Genomic DNA, 14,295 nt, shown 5'->3' on the forward strand with positions numbered 1-14,295 from the left:
GTAGCGTAGCTGTTCATTGCCTTCAAGAGTCATACCACTGTCTCCTGCACTCACAGTACAGTGGGCTTCCGTACGCCAGCATTGCCACAAACACGTGAATCATACACTGTTCTGTGGGTGCATGTCATATGTGCAGCCCCTCACTGACCAAACCGTGTTGTGTGACATGTATGTTTTCATTTTAAGAGGCTGGATAATTGGGATTGGAGAAAGAAATAAGTCCTTTCAACGGTGTGCCTTTGCTCTCCTAAGGACAGTTGTTACCATGTGTTATTATCTACCATGCGCCATGTTCAGCCTCTAGAACTACACGATAAAAAAGCTAATGGGACCCTGTAGATCTCGTCCTGAACACATTTGCTCAGAATCCACAGTCTGTGCTGACTCCTTCTCTTGTTCTGCCGTGCGATAAATTTGAACTAAAACTGATAATAGATGGAGTCTGACACACTAGTAAGAGGACATGGCAGCTTTTATTCACCTCTTTCAAAAGTTAGCCTTGCCGTCGGATGAGGAGCTGTTGAAACTCACACTCTTATTTCCACAAGCCTGTAGGGCAAAACTTTCAGAAAGCACACAGAATTCTCGGTTTTCCCTGTAGACGTCGTGTTCGGTGAACACTACCACTGTTATTTAGGAGACAGGTTACAATTGCTGGAATTGACTCCAGCTTGTTGATAAGCCCTGTTCCGTTTGTGGATGTAGAGCAGTTTAAAAGAGTTGTGCATTGTTTCCAAAGCAAGTGCCTGAAGGTTGTCCATGTGTGCCCGCTAGGTACGAATTGAAATCAGCAGGAAAGCAGAGAAGAGGACGACTCTGGTGCTATGGGGTGGCCTGGCCTACATGGCCACACAGTTTGGCATTTTGGCCCGGCTTACCTGGTGGGAATACTCCTGGGACATCATGGAGCCGGTCACCTACTTCATCACCTATGGAAGTGCCATGGCCATGTACGCATACTTTGTGATGACGCGCCAGGTAAGGACCCCTCTCCAGGTCTCTTTTTACAAACCAGGAATGGAGTTTTCAAGGCCAGTTCTCAGTTACGTGCTGGTACTGTTGTGGGTGCTAAAGATGGAGAGGGATGTGTATGACATGGCCTTGGCCACTATGAATCCTGTGCATAGATGCTTCTAGAATTAACATTGTAATAAGATGAGAGAGAACAGAAGAGTGTGCCACCATAAGGGGTGTGTTCACCTTTTTGTTTGATATTTATTTATAATACTGTTTTTATAGTGCTAAAGCTGAAACCCAGGGCCTCATACACACTAGCTCTCACACTGACCTCCATCTCCAGCCATAATGGCTTGACTTCCTATATATATGTAAATATTTTATGTATAAATATATGCCACCCAACTTTTCATTGAATTTTTAGAATGGAAATTCCTTATAGTTAACTGAATGCATAAACTAGACTCTAAGCTACTTCTGTGTATGTTCAAGGATGTTTTGATCCGTAAAAGAAAGGTGAACAGTAAGAACTCGGTCACTTTATCCTCAGTATTTATCAACCAAGGCCACCGTAGTGAATACTACTATGTAAAACCAGTTTTTGTTTGTGTTGGTTCAAGTGTCATGGAAATCCATGGTGACATTTTGAGAAGTATGATGGATTATGGCTTTTTTTTTTTTAAAGATTTTATTTATTCATCATGTATACAGTGAGTGTTCAGCCTGCAGGCCAGAAGAGGGCACCATATCTCATTGTAGATGGTTGCAAGCCACCATGTGGTTGCTGGGAATTGAACTCAGGACCTCTGAAAAACAACCAGTGCTCTTAACCTCTGAGCCATCTCTCCAGCCCCATGATTATGGCTTTTTTTTAGTGTGGTGCCAGTGATGGAACCCAGGGCCTCTCATATGCTAGACACGCTCCACCACGGAGCCCCGTCAGCACCTGTCACTATGTCTGCCATACTGGATCTAACCAGCGTTGCCTTGAAAAAGAAACAGTCAGAGCAGTGGATACACACAAGACTCCCCGCATTCTCTTTGTGTCTAAAGCAGGCTAAGGGCTGCTTCAGGAAGTTTTACATGGTTTCTTTTGAACTAGGCATTTTCCTCCTGTGGTTAGATCTGTGATCATAGACCTAGGCATGTGTAGGGAAACAAAAGCATGGGAATTTTATGTAACCTTTCTTGGCCTCCCAAACATGCCTGGTAGAGAAGGGGAAAGTGAAGTGTCTGTGTTCTCTGAATGCTCACCCAGGGTCTGCTGTGATCCTGTGACTCATAGCAGTCCTGAGTGAACAGAACGAGCAACCATGTCATCCTACCCAGCTGCCTCTCTGGGTGCAGCCTGCCTCAGTTTCCCTCTTCCTCCTCCCCAGCCTGGGCTTTCATAACTGATGGCTGTCCATCCTTAAATGTCTCTCAGCTCAGTGTTCGCACTGTGTTCTAGTCCCCCAAGATGCCCTCCATTACCCCCTACCCCATTCCTCTCCTCACAGCATTCTTCGATCTGGAAAGTTCTGCTCCTTTCTATCTGTCCTATTTCAAGGTTTCCTTAAATCCCCACCTTTCATGAGCTTTTGATCATTTTCCTGCAGCTCATTGTCTCCCTTTTTTCTTGAATCACTGCAGTGTATTAGTCTCCCATTTTTCTTGCCCTGTGCTGTCTCATAATTATTTATTCAATGTCTTTTCCTTCAAAGGAGACTATAATATCTTAATGTGGATTAGTAGTAGTAGTAGTAGTAGTAGTAGTAGTAGTAGTAGTAGTAGTAGAAGGGTGTGGTTTGTTTGCTCTGGGGACAGGCTCTCACTTTGTAATTCAGTGTGGCCTGAAGTTTGGGATCTTCCTGTCTAGACCTTAGGTGCTGAGGTTGCAGGTGTGATGCAGCACACCTGCTCAGGCAGGACACCATTCCCATTTTACTCTCTGACCCTGTGACATGGTACCTTATAGCTCAAGGACTGAATAAAAGGAACAAATGAAATAAATGAGTCACACCTTCAGGCACGTACAAGAACCTCTCCAGTTATACCTTGAATTCAGAAACTGTGATATATTCTTGCCAGTCCGTCAAATTTAAAAAAAAAAAAGACATTTCCCTATGGACTTTGCATCTCTTCAATTATGAAAAGATTGTTTCCCTTCTCACATCTGTGAAAACATCCATACACCTTTCCCCAAGATGAATCGCATGTCATACATTTTACATCTAATAGCATAAATATACATCCCCTCATATATTTAGTCTCAATTTTGTAAGTACATATCCATTCTACAGACAAGGAAGTAAGGCTCATTAGGATAAGAGTTACATATTGAAAACTGTAGGTTCGGGAACTGAACCCAACTGTGTTCTGCCCCCAAGCTTCTCTTTCCTGTAAATTACCACGTTCCCTCTGTTGACTTTGTTCATGTATAGTTATTTCTGAAAACAAAATAATCTGGATCTAGAATAATAGTAGAACTATTGAAGAGGCTAGGAATGTGTCACACGCCTATATTCTAGCACTTGGGTACCAGAGGCATCTGGTCTACATAGAAAATTCTAGGCCAGCTTGAGCTGGGAGGGCTGGGCTGGGGGAGGGGGAAGCGATTACTGTCTCCCTGTCCTTCCTGTGTGTTAGATGAGCCACTGAACTTGCAGAATACTGTTACTGCCCCCAAGTGACAAGTTGTGGCATAGCAATAGTAAACAATTTAGTCACACCTCTGACCAGAAGCATCAGCTGAATTAAATGTACATAACTTCTTATGCTAAATATTGGTGTGCCTAACTACCATCTCTAATGAGCACCATGAGCAACATCTAAATTCTTCTGAATTGTTACAATGATATGCTACATTCGTTCCCAACCTAAAGAATCTGTACGACGGATGGCAAAGTCCTTGAAATAATAAAATTCAGTGAATCCAGGCATGCTGGCCCATCTCAGCTTAGCAGTGGTAGAACAGATGATAGACAGACACCACGATGTGGTCTACAGTATAATAGCACGAAGCAGTAAGAAATAAAAAGACTCTGGCTGCCTAAGAACAATCAAATCTCAGCACAGTGGCAAGTGTCTGCAGTCCCCGCTGCTGGGGAGGGTGAGACAGGAGGATGGCTTGAGCCCAGGATCCATGCCTGCCCGAGAAACATATGGGAACTTGATTTCAAAACACAAAAGACAAACAAATGTTTAAGAAATAACTAAATGTGTACCACGGCATGCTGGTCTGTCCTTATGTATACATATTATGCTGAGTCTAATTAATGTTAATAATTAACCAAAAGTCAATAAAATGTCTTTGGAATACTACTAGTGAGGACTCATGGGCTAATTTCTCCTTTGTTTTGTAGGAATATGTTTATCCAGAAGCCAGAGACAGACAATACTTATTATTTTTCCATAAAGGAGCCAAAAAGTCACGTTTCGACCTAGAGAAATACAATCAACTCAAGGATGCAATTGCTCAGGTAAATTCTAGAAGAATTAAATGAGTGCAGCCCCATCTTAAACAGCATCATTATTATCCATAATCATGGTCCTTCAAATGGGCAGCCTGAAGGAGGGATCCAGCTACTGTATCCTGGGTAAAGGTGGTTAATCAAACCGTTAGCAATGGACACTTAGCTAGAAGGTTTGTTTTAAGGGGGTTGGTTTCTCATTAGGACATTTTTCTGTTTGTTGTTTGTTTGTTTGTTTTAAGGCAGAGTCTTGTGTAACCTGGGCTGTCCTTGAACTCAGTATATAGCAGTGAGGACGACTTGAACTTCTGATCCTCCTGCCTCCACCTTCCAAGTACTGGGATTGATTATACATCATGTTTATGAGATGCCTGGGATTGAGATCAGGGCCTCGAGCATGCTAGGCGAGTGCTCTGCCAGCTGAACTACATCTCCAGCTGTTGTTGTGGTTGTTGTTGTTGTTTACGAGACACGTCTGGGTATGTGCCATAGGCTGCCCTCTAACTCCGGTGATCCTCCTAGCTCAGTCTCTCGGGTACTGGTACTGGGTTGACACCAGTGTGCCACCACATCACCTCTAGTTTTCAGACTTGAGTGGATGGAAAGATGACAAGTCCTAGCTATCCTGTTGACACCAACACTGACATTTTTAGAGCTATTTTCTTCTTTTTTTTCATTTTCAATTCTTCAGAATTCCCTGCTTTTCAATTAGAGTCATCTGGGTGTTTTTTATTTGCTTGTTTGTTTGGTGAGTTTTGTTTTCTCTTAATTGCTCTACAATAATTGATCCAAAGACTTCCCAACTAAATTGGACGGCAGCAACAGCACCAAAGTGAAAACCCCACAGCAAGGAGGAGAGACCGAAAGGTCTGTGCCAGGCGTACCCTGGAGGTTGTTCTAGAAGATGCCTTTTAAAGACGAGCGTATTTTCCAAGAAGCGGCACCTCTTTCAAATTCTTGCACTTCCTTCGATTTTGTTGAATAAATTCCTGTTTGTTTTCTCCATAGTCTAGTGATTTCAGAGGTTTTCAACAGTCCCCAGAAGGTTTTCCTTCCTCTGTAGTGCTTAGCTACCTGGTGTGGGGTGTGTGTGTGTGTGTGTGTGTGTGTATGTGTGTGTGTGTGTGTGTGTGTGTGTTGATGAGGTTGTGTGTGTTGATGAAGTTGTGTGTGTTGATGAGGTTGTGTGTGTTGATAAGGTTGTGCTGTTAATAGGTGTAATCCACCTTCCCACCTTGGCCTAAGCACACATTGCCTTCTGGTGCTGTATGTAGTCATTCTAAGCCGAGGGTAGTACTGGTCAGTCATCTCTGGAGCCAGTATAAATACAGGTGCATCAGCCCCGCCCACAGCTAATTAATATAATTCTTAAGGATGAGACCCAAGCATGAGACGCTTTGAAGAGGCTTCAATTGACTGCACATCCTTTTAACACTGCTCTAGCTGGTGGGAAGACTCATGCCTGTCATCCTAGCACTGAAAGGTGGAGGTAGGAAGGCTGCTCTGAGTTTGAGGCTAACCTAGGCTACAGCGTGAGATGATCTCAAAAATCAACAAAGTTGAGCAAAGCATGGTGGCACACGCTTTTAGTCCTAGCACTCCAGAGGTAGAAGCAGGCTGAGCTCTTGAGTTCAAGGACAGCCTGGTCTACACAGTGAGTTCCAGGGCAGTCGGAGTTACATAAAAAGACCTATCACACACACACACACACACACACACACACACACACACACACACACACACACAAATCATTGACTGAGTAAATACTTAAATAGATATTGAATGAACAAAATCTTAAGACTTTTTAAGACTTTGGTTCCTCTTAAAGGTTTATGCAGGAATGCTGTCACAGATGTCTGACATGGTCCCTGCATTCTTAGGCTGGGGTCTTTATACTGCCTGGCCATTCTGCTTTTCTGGGAGGAACTGCCTTGGGCTACAGACTTCATCTGATTTTCAGAGTCCCTGAGAGGATGTCTTCCGACTGTAGTAATGAAGGCAGGGCTGTTCCCTCTCTCAGGAGGCAGCAATGTTGCTCACAGCTTCACCGGCCACCCTTCCTCACCTGTTGTCTCTATTTTAGGCAGAAATGGACCTTAAGAGACTGAGAGACCCGTTACAAGTACATCTGCCCCTCCGACAGATCGGAGAAAAGGATTGATCTGCGCAGAGCGTGAATCCCGGCAGAGAGAGCACCTGTTTATAACTCATGCCTTTTTAATCAAAGCATTGCAGGTGGAAGGGGAGCCTCGTGGGGGAGAGGGTTTTTACCTTTAATTCTAAAACAGAACACAAAAGGGATCTTGGGGAAGAAAGGGATGTTCAGTTCTGAGGATCAGGCATCGTGGAGTACCAGTGCAAATGGTGTAGTGAATCTTGTCTTAAACGTCTCCATTTCCAAATGGGAACAGCACAGTCACAGCTAAGAGGACAAGCAAGGGTGATGTTGGGGTGTTCGTCTCTTACATCTTTGCAAGGTCTGCAAAACACTAACACACCAGCACCCCACTCAGCTCTAGTCTGTTTTTTTTGATTTTTTTTTTTATTTAAAGTTTCTTATTTTTGACATAGGAATAAATAACTATATAAGAAAGCAAATCCTTATGAATCGTGGTTGGCAGAGTCTGAGCTGGTGAGATTAGCCTTCATCTTAAGCTAGACCCAGTCTCTGCAAAGTTACCAGGAATCTCTCCATCCCGGATCCCTTTTCTGACCAGCTACCTACTTATGTAGGTTACACTACTTTTATCCAAATAATCATTGGAATCAACTTATGACTGTTTGATGATTGACAGTTGAATTATCTCTTCATGAGTTCTCATGTCTATCTCCCAGGACTCTGAATCGGTGTCTAGAAATCACTGGCAATATTGCATGAGGTTTTAGTTGTATTTTGTTTTGTTTTTTTTACTAATTAGTCTTCAGAGGAGGAAAAGATCCTCTCCTTTGTATGCCAATCCCATTGATAACCCCCACTCCTCCACATCACAGGTCAGAGGGCCAGAGTTCATCTGTGTTACCAAACAAGGAGGATGGACAGTCTACAAATCAGCTAAAAAATCATGGCTCTGTGGCTGATTCAGACCTGGGATGCCCTTGGTTGATCTAAGACACACACTTCCTCACCATTGTGAGCCTCCCCACTCTACCACTCCAGTCGCTGTAGATCAAGGGTGGGTCTCAAAGGGTGCGATTATCTTTATACAAGAATACCTTTCTACGGCTTCCGCTAGCCCTACCTTCTCCACCCTCTTTCTTTTTATCTTAAATTGAGAGACAGAAGAATTAATCTTATACTCTATGAGAACGTTTTCTACTATATTTCCAGATGGCACCTGCACTCGAAAAGTCAAAGAAATCTCTGTCTACTGTCTTGTTTTTAACTGTTCCGGGGGCAGGATGGCAAGAACGAAGCGGGCTTGCCGCACAGCCGATTGGCTTTTGGCTTTTTTTAATCCCTTCACGTGATTCATCCCTCCTCGCGGGGCAAGGGGTTTCCTTTTCCTCCTCCTTTTGAGATCATTGTGTATGAAAGCAAACCTTCAGATGACAAACCCAGACTCCAGGTGCCTTGCAGAGGTCGAAGGCCAGCCGGGACTGCTGCTTCTGCCACCACCCTTCACTGGCATGACAGAGTGAAAGGATGCATGTCTCAGTCCCCAGCCTCCTACTTCCTTCCTGTTGTCCAACCTCTCCCCCATTTCTTTCTGTTGTGTGGAGTGTTTTTAAACCATCCATCCTGTTGGTGTGCAGGGTTCTTACGAAGGAAAGGCACAGTGCAATGAGTGAATCCTCTGGGTGGTGTGGGAGGCAAGGGGGGGCGAGCAAAATGTTGAACACGTGTACAATCCTGTATCATTTATGAAATATGTATAAAAAGCAATGTACCTTCTGGAACAATAAATACTTATTCAATTTTTGAATCATAGCATCTCGTTCTTTAAAACAAAATCAGAAAGAAACTGACTTTCCTGTGATTGCAGCTGGGAAGATTTTTCTGTCTAAAGTTTTATTATATATAGGCTGGGTGTGGTGACACACACATTTAATCCCAGCATTCACTCAGGAGGCAGAGGCAGGTGGATCTCTATGAGTTCTAGATCAGCAGGTTCCAGACCAGCCAAAGCTACAGAATAAAACTCTGTCTCAAAAAAAAAAAAAAATTAAATAAATAAATAAATAAAAGTAGATTTTTATAAAAAGTAGCAGCATCAAATTAAGCTTTCTTCCTAAACCTGTATGTCACTAATTCTTCCCTAACGTAAGTGGACATTGTATTCCCAATTTTCCAGAACCACCAAGATGTCAAGTCATTTCTATAGTCAGTATAAAGCAGCATCGAAACTGATATCCTCACCTTTTAATAACAGGGAGGGGAAAAAATCACTTTTATATCATTCTACCTTGATTACATAGAAAGCTGTTCAAAAATAAATCAAATTAAATAGCCATTATTTTCAGAAATTGAATCAAATTTATGATTGCTAACTCAATAGGAAATTATCATGGGGGAACCACCATTGTCAAAGGTACATCAAAAGCACAAACAAAACAACATGGTATCTGTTTGCTCTGTGAAGACTGAGCTCAGAGAGCCTGCAGAGTGATGGTCCATCTCCCTGCAGCTTACAGAGTCTCATTAAACACAGCTGAGGTAAGTGAAGCGTAAAGGAAGGGTGAAAATGTGGGGCCACTGTATGCAACATTCTGTTCTACTTTGCTTGGGGGGATTTGAGACAGATGAAGAGCGAATTATGGTTGGGCTTCTCCTTGGGAAGTAGGCAAGTAGTCATTCTTTCTGAAATGCCTGTAATATCTGTAAGATGTGGGTGTAATATCTGCCTTCGTGGGGTTTGCATGGGAAATGAGTGAGATAATGTATGAGCTCTACTACACGGTGCTTTGTGAATTATCCAGTAAGAGGTAGATATTAGTTGACAGCAACAAACAGAATAACTGTATGATTCAGCAATCCCACTTCTAGGTATGTGTCAGAAAGAATTTGAGGCTTCAAACAGTGACAGAGTTATTCAGCTTGGCCAAAGAGTGGAAGGAATGCAAGGGCACATCAGCATACTACTATTTATTCAGAGTGGCAGCCAAGGTTCCAGAAACAGAAGGATGGATGTGGCCTGTAAATACAATGGATATGGGATGCTACTCAGCCACAAAAGATGAAAATTCTGACATGCTATAACATGGATAAACTTTGATGATAATATGATAAATAAAAAATCATTAAAGAAAAAACACTTCATGATTCTGCTTGTGTAAACCATCTAATCAAATTCGCAGAAGTAGAAGTGATATTTTTCGGGGAGATCAGAGAATGAGGAGTTATTGTTTAAGAGGCATTAAAGCATTTTCATCTGGGAAGATGAAGTTCTGGAGACAGGTGATAGAGATGGCACAGAAGAATAAACTTAGGGCCCCCAAACTAAACACTTAATAACTGTTCTGGTGGCAGCTTTATGTTAGGAATAGTTTGCTGTGTTATAAAGTTGTGAATTCCCGATAGAGCCAGAGTGTGGTTGGCATTGATCTGTCATTGAGTGGGGCACTGCAGTTGGCTGAGGGAACTTGAGCTTTTGGAGCTGAGACTAACAGAGGGTCCTCAGAGATGATCTTCATCTCACAGAAACTGCTAGAAGTGCAAGTTCTCAGACCTCTGTGCAGCTGGCAGTCAGTGTCCAACAAGCAGGCTGACGATTCTGTTGAGACTGTGGACCAGATGAACCATAGCTCTGGAGAAAGGACATGAAGAGACAGTGGCTCAGTCACACGTGTGCTGTGACTCCTGTGAGTCCCAAAGTCCAACAGTGGAACAGCTGGAGGATGGGTGAGTATGTAACTGGTGGGCAGCCTGGGGCCAGTGTGAAATCCTGTGGCCAGTGAAAAATCCTGTGGCCAGGATGTGGCGCTCAGCATGCAGATGGATGCTTTCAAATACAGGTATAATGATGCTGGATTTCAAATCTACCTAGGATTTCACAGAAAAGGGAAACTGTTTAGGTTTTGGGACTCACTTTCACTCCCAACTCCACCCATTTTTTTTATTAGTTAAATGAGTTGATGGACAATATCACACATGTACACAATGTCTCCTGACCACTTACCCCCAACCCTCTCCCATTTCCCTGCTGCAACTGTTTTTCTTTTTTTTTTTTCTTTTTTTTTTTTTTTTTTGGTTTTCCTGGAACTCACTCTGTAGACCAGGCTGGCCTCGAACTCACAAAGATCCGCCTGTCTCTGCCTCCTGAGTGCTGGAATTAAAGGCATGCGCCACCACCGCTCGGCCACAACTGTTTTTCTTAATTCATGTCTATACATTTATTTTGTAACCCACTGAATAGTTTAACCAGGGTCCATCTGTGTGACCATGGAGCCACCCATCAGAGCTTGGTGGACTCAGCAGTATGTATACTGTTGAAGACAGTGACTACCCCTTTCCCAGAATCTATCAATAGCCAATAGTTGAGCAGCAAGTAATAGCATCTCATGAGCCCCTCCCCCACCTGTGACATTGTTGACAGGGCCAGTCTTGTGCAGGTCAGTACAGGTAACCATGGTGGTTAGTTCACGATTGGAATTGCTGTGTCAAATCTAGATGGCATTTCAAAGCCTCTAAACCCATCTTCTGGCTCTTATACACCTCCTGCCCCTCTTCTTCAATGTTCCCTGACCTTTACAGGGGAGTGATATATAAATGCCATTGATTTTTTTCAGTATCACCAATCTTTACTTTTCTTCTCCCAAATGAGTCATACATAGTGTCTTCCATAAAGCACCTTTTGGGTTATTTCCTTGGGATCATACTGAATGTAAAGTTGCCTGCTTTATAAATTCACATTTGTGTATCATTGGCACATGCTTTATAAGTGCGGCACACGCTAAACAGGGCCATCTCCTTCAACCTTCTCGGCTCCTGTGACTCAGCTCTTGGATTTCCCTCCTCACATCCCCAATTTCTTGGCCTTTGCAGAGTCTCCTTCCTGCAACCACATATTTCATGCTAACTTCCCACCACACTCCATCCTGGGGTATTCTTCCCTTGGGCAATCTCACCCATCACCCCAGCTCAGGTACCATTATGTGTTGAAAGCTGTCCCCATGCTCTGTGTCTCAGAACAGCAAACTGGTTTACTTTCTCTTGGCTGAGGTGTGGTTATTCCATGTCAATAGGGAATTTGGGGGTTTAAATCCTAATAACATTAGCTATGGGAGTTGGGGGGGGGGCTAAAAGATACAATAAAGAAGCAATCAAATCTGAAATATGGGATATTCTATAATCTGATGGTTAGATGACTGGGCATTTTCAGCAAATAGCAAAGAGGAAAAAGGAAGAACAATGTAAGAAAATTTAAGTGACACAGCAAAATGCAATCAATAGTAAAACTCTTGTTGAATCCTGATTCAAACTAGCAATAAAAATGAACATTTGAAACTATTAGGAAAGTTAAACATAGACAGGGCATCAGATACAGAAGAATTATTACTACTTTTCATAGCTGTAATCACAACCTCATTGTTACATAAATAAGGAGGACCACATCTTTGGAATGCATAGTAGAATATGAGCAAAATAAAATTAATAAAACGTTAGTGAGCTTTGCAGCTGGGTATTCGGCATTGTTCTTCTGACTTTTGTATCTATTTAAAATTTTTAATCATTTTTTTTAAGGCAGGCTAACTAAAAGGGAATAAAAAGAGAGAAACGTAAGGGTGTGTGTGTGTGTGTGTGTGTGTGTGTGTGTGAGAGAGAGAGAGAGAGAGAGAGAGAGAGAGAGAGAGAGAGAGAGAGAGAGAGAGAGGGAATCCTGCTGCCCCAGGAATTCTTGTTTGTAGAACCAAAGGACTATCGGGTGAAAGTCCTTGACTCCAGCAATCAGTCTTGGCAACAAACCTGGCTTATCTCATGTACACGTCCTTTGTTTTTTTTGAAACACACATGAAGCATTCAAACGGCTTGTCCGGGACAGGAAACAGTGAGACTTGTTTTTTTCTGTTAAGAGCATTGCCCTGCCATGAGAGTCCCACGGCCATCCATCACTGCCATTAAACCACAGCTTAAGAGGCCAGTGGTCAAATTGCCTGAGTCCTGCCGGTGAGAAAGTAACTAAAACTGCATGTTGAGATCCACACAACTCCTTGTTTACCTGTAACCCCTGCAGGGACCACTTGTATTTACTATCACAATCTAGTACTTAGCACCCCCCAGCCCTTAGTAAGCACTCGTAGTTTCTTGAAATGATGCCCTTAGAAGAAAGGAGCCACAATAATTTGGGAAAAGTAAGATTAACCCAAAGCTTCTGGCTTTGGGGCTTTAGAAGTTGGATTGGGAAAGAAAATTTATTTCCCTCAGATCTGTTTAAAATCGTTCTTTTTAAAAATTTATTTATTTTACATCCTGACTGCAGCACCGCCCCCTCCTCACTCCCACTCCTCACCCCTCCTTTCCTCTGTCCCTTCCCCAATCCTCTATTTGCTTAGAAAGGGGCAGACCTCTCCTGGGCATCAGCAAAGCATGGCATATCAATCTGCCATTAGACCAAGCGCCTCCCCCTGTATTCAGGCTGAGCAAGGCAATCCAGCATGAGGAACAGGTTCCCAAGAGCCAGCCAAAGCACCAGGGACAGCCCCTGCTCCCGTTGCCAGGAGTCCCACAAATAGACCAAGCTACATTACTGTCACGTGTATGTAGAGGGCCTTGGTCAGTCCCATGCATGCTCCCTGGTTGTTGGTTCAGACTCTGTGAGTTCCCATGAGTCAGGCTAGCCATTTCTGTGGGTTTTCCTGTGATGTCCCTGAACCCCTGGCTCCTACAATCCCTCCTCCTCTCCTTAGCAGGACTTCCCGAGGGTCAGCTCAATGTTTGACCATGGGTCTCTGAATCTGCCTTTATCAGTCACTAGATTAAGGCTCTCTTTTGACAACTTCTGGCCCACCCCCTCTGATGCTCCCCTTGGCCCTGCCTTTCATTGGACTTGCTGCTCTCGGTGCCCACAGCCTAGACTACCAGGGACCTTCAAGCCTCCACATCTACAGTTTCTGCAACCAGGCCTGATGATGTGTAGTGTGTGTGTGTCCTTATAGTTTTCCTCTTTGGTCAAAAGTAACTCTAGCTGGGTGGTGGTGGCACACACCTTTAATCCCAGCAGTTGGGAGGTGGGGGGGGGGAGGGGGGGAAGTAAAGCTCTAGGCAAGTTTGAACTTTCCAGGATTCTGTTAATTTAATAGTAGTTCCTAATTTTAAGTCCCTGCCCCGATTTTCGTGTGAGAATTGGTGAAACCAGTAACCTCTAACAGCTCTGCTATGTGGGGAAGAAATGCATCATGGCACCACTGCTGGGCTTGGTAATGCCTGAGTGAAGGTTTGTCTATTTAGGAAACTTTGAGACCAGAGACCAGAAGACCAAACCAGAAAGTTCTTGGCGAGAACACCAGCCCCTCTCAGGCCCCTCGAGACCTGGTGTGTGATCTTGTCAGCTCCTGGACCACCAGACTGTGACGGTTCCCCAATAACCCGACCGACTATGGGGCTTATCCCGTCCCCACGGAAGGAGATTGCACAATGCCGTGCAGCATCACGTGTGGCAGCATCAGGAAGCCGAGTTCCTAGAAGTCACAAAACAAGATTTTGACATGAGGGGAGGATGTCCCTCCGTAAGAGTTCCCTTCTGGATAAGATACCGAAGGCTCTGTGACAGGGAATTCTTCAGGGAAAAAAAAAACAATAGGAGGATGAGGGATGACGAGGTTTCCCCCCACCCCTAAAGAAATCTATCAGGACAGTAGCACTGTTGACGGTGGAAGCAGGTCTCTATCTGGAGTCAAGGCCAGAGCAGCAGACTCCTTGTCCCGTTCACCGGCCTCTGCTGCCCCGTAA

General features: G+C 43.8%; 1 protein-coding gene across 1 annotated transcript in view; it reads left to right on the top strand.

Moving 5' to 3' along the window:
* The window catches only part of Mcu (mitochondrial calcium uniporter), a 169,082-nt gene extending 160,750 nt beyond the window's left edge, over window positions 1-8,332 (top strand). The window contains exons 6-8 of the mRNA XM_059282158.1: window positions 775-978; window positions 4,302-4,418; window positions 6,493-8,332. Coding sequence (XP_059138141.1) covers window positions 775-978; window positions 4,302-4,418; window positions 6,493-6,570 — 399 coding nt within the window. The 3' untranslated portion in view covers window positions 6,571-8,332. The remainder of the gene's footprint in view (window positions 1-774; window positions 979-4,301; window positions 4,419-6,492) is intronic.
* Window positions 8,333-14,295: the final 5,963 nt, after the last annotated feature.

This window comes from Peromyscus eremicus, chromosome 16_21, assembly GCF_949786415.1.
Source record: "Peromyscus eremicus chromosome 16_21, PerEre_H2_v1, whole genome shotgun sequence".
NCBI classification, from domain to species: Eukaryota; Metazoa; Chordata; class Mammalia; order Rodentia; family Cricetidae; genus Peromyscus; species Peromyscus eremicus.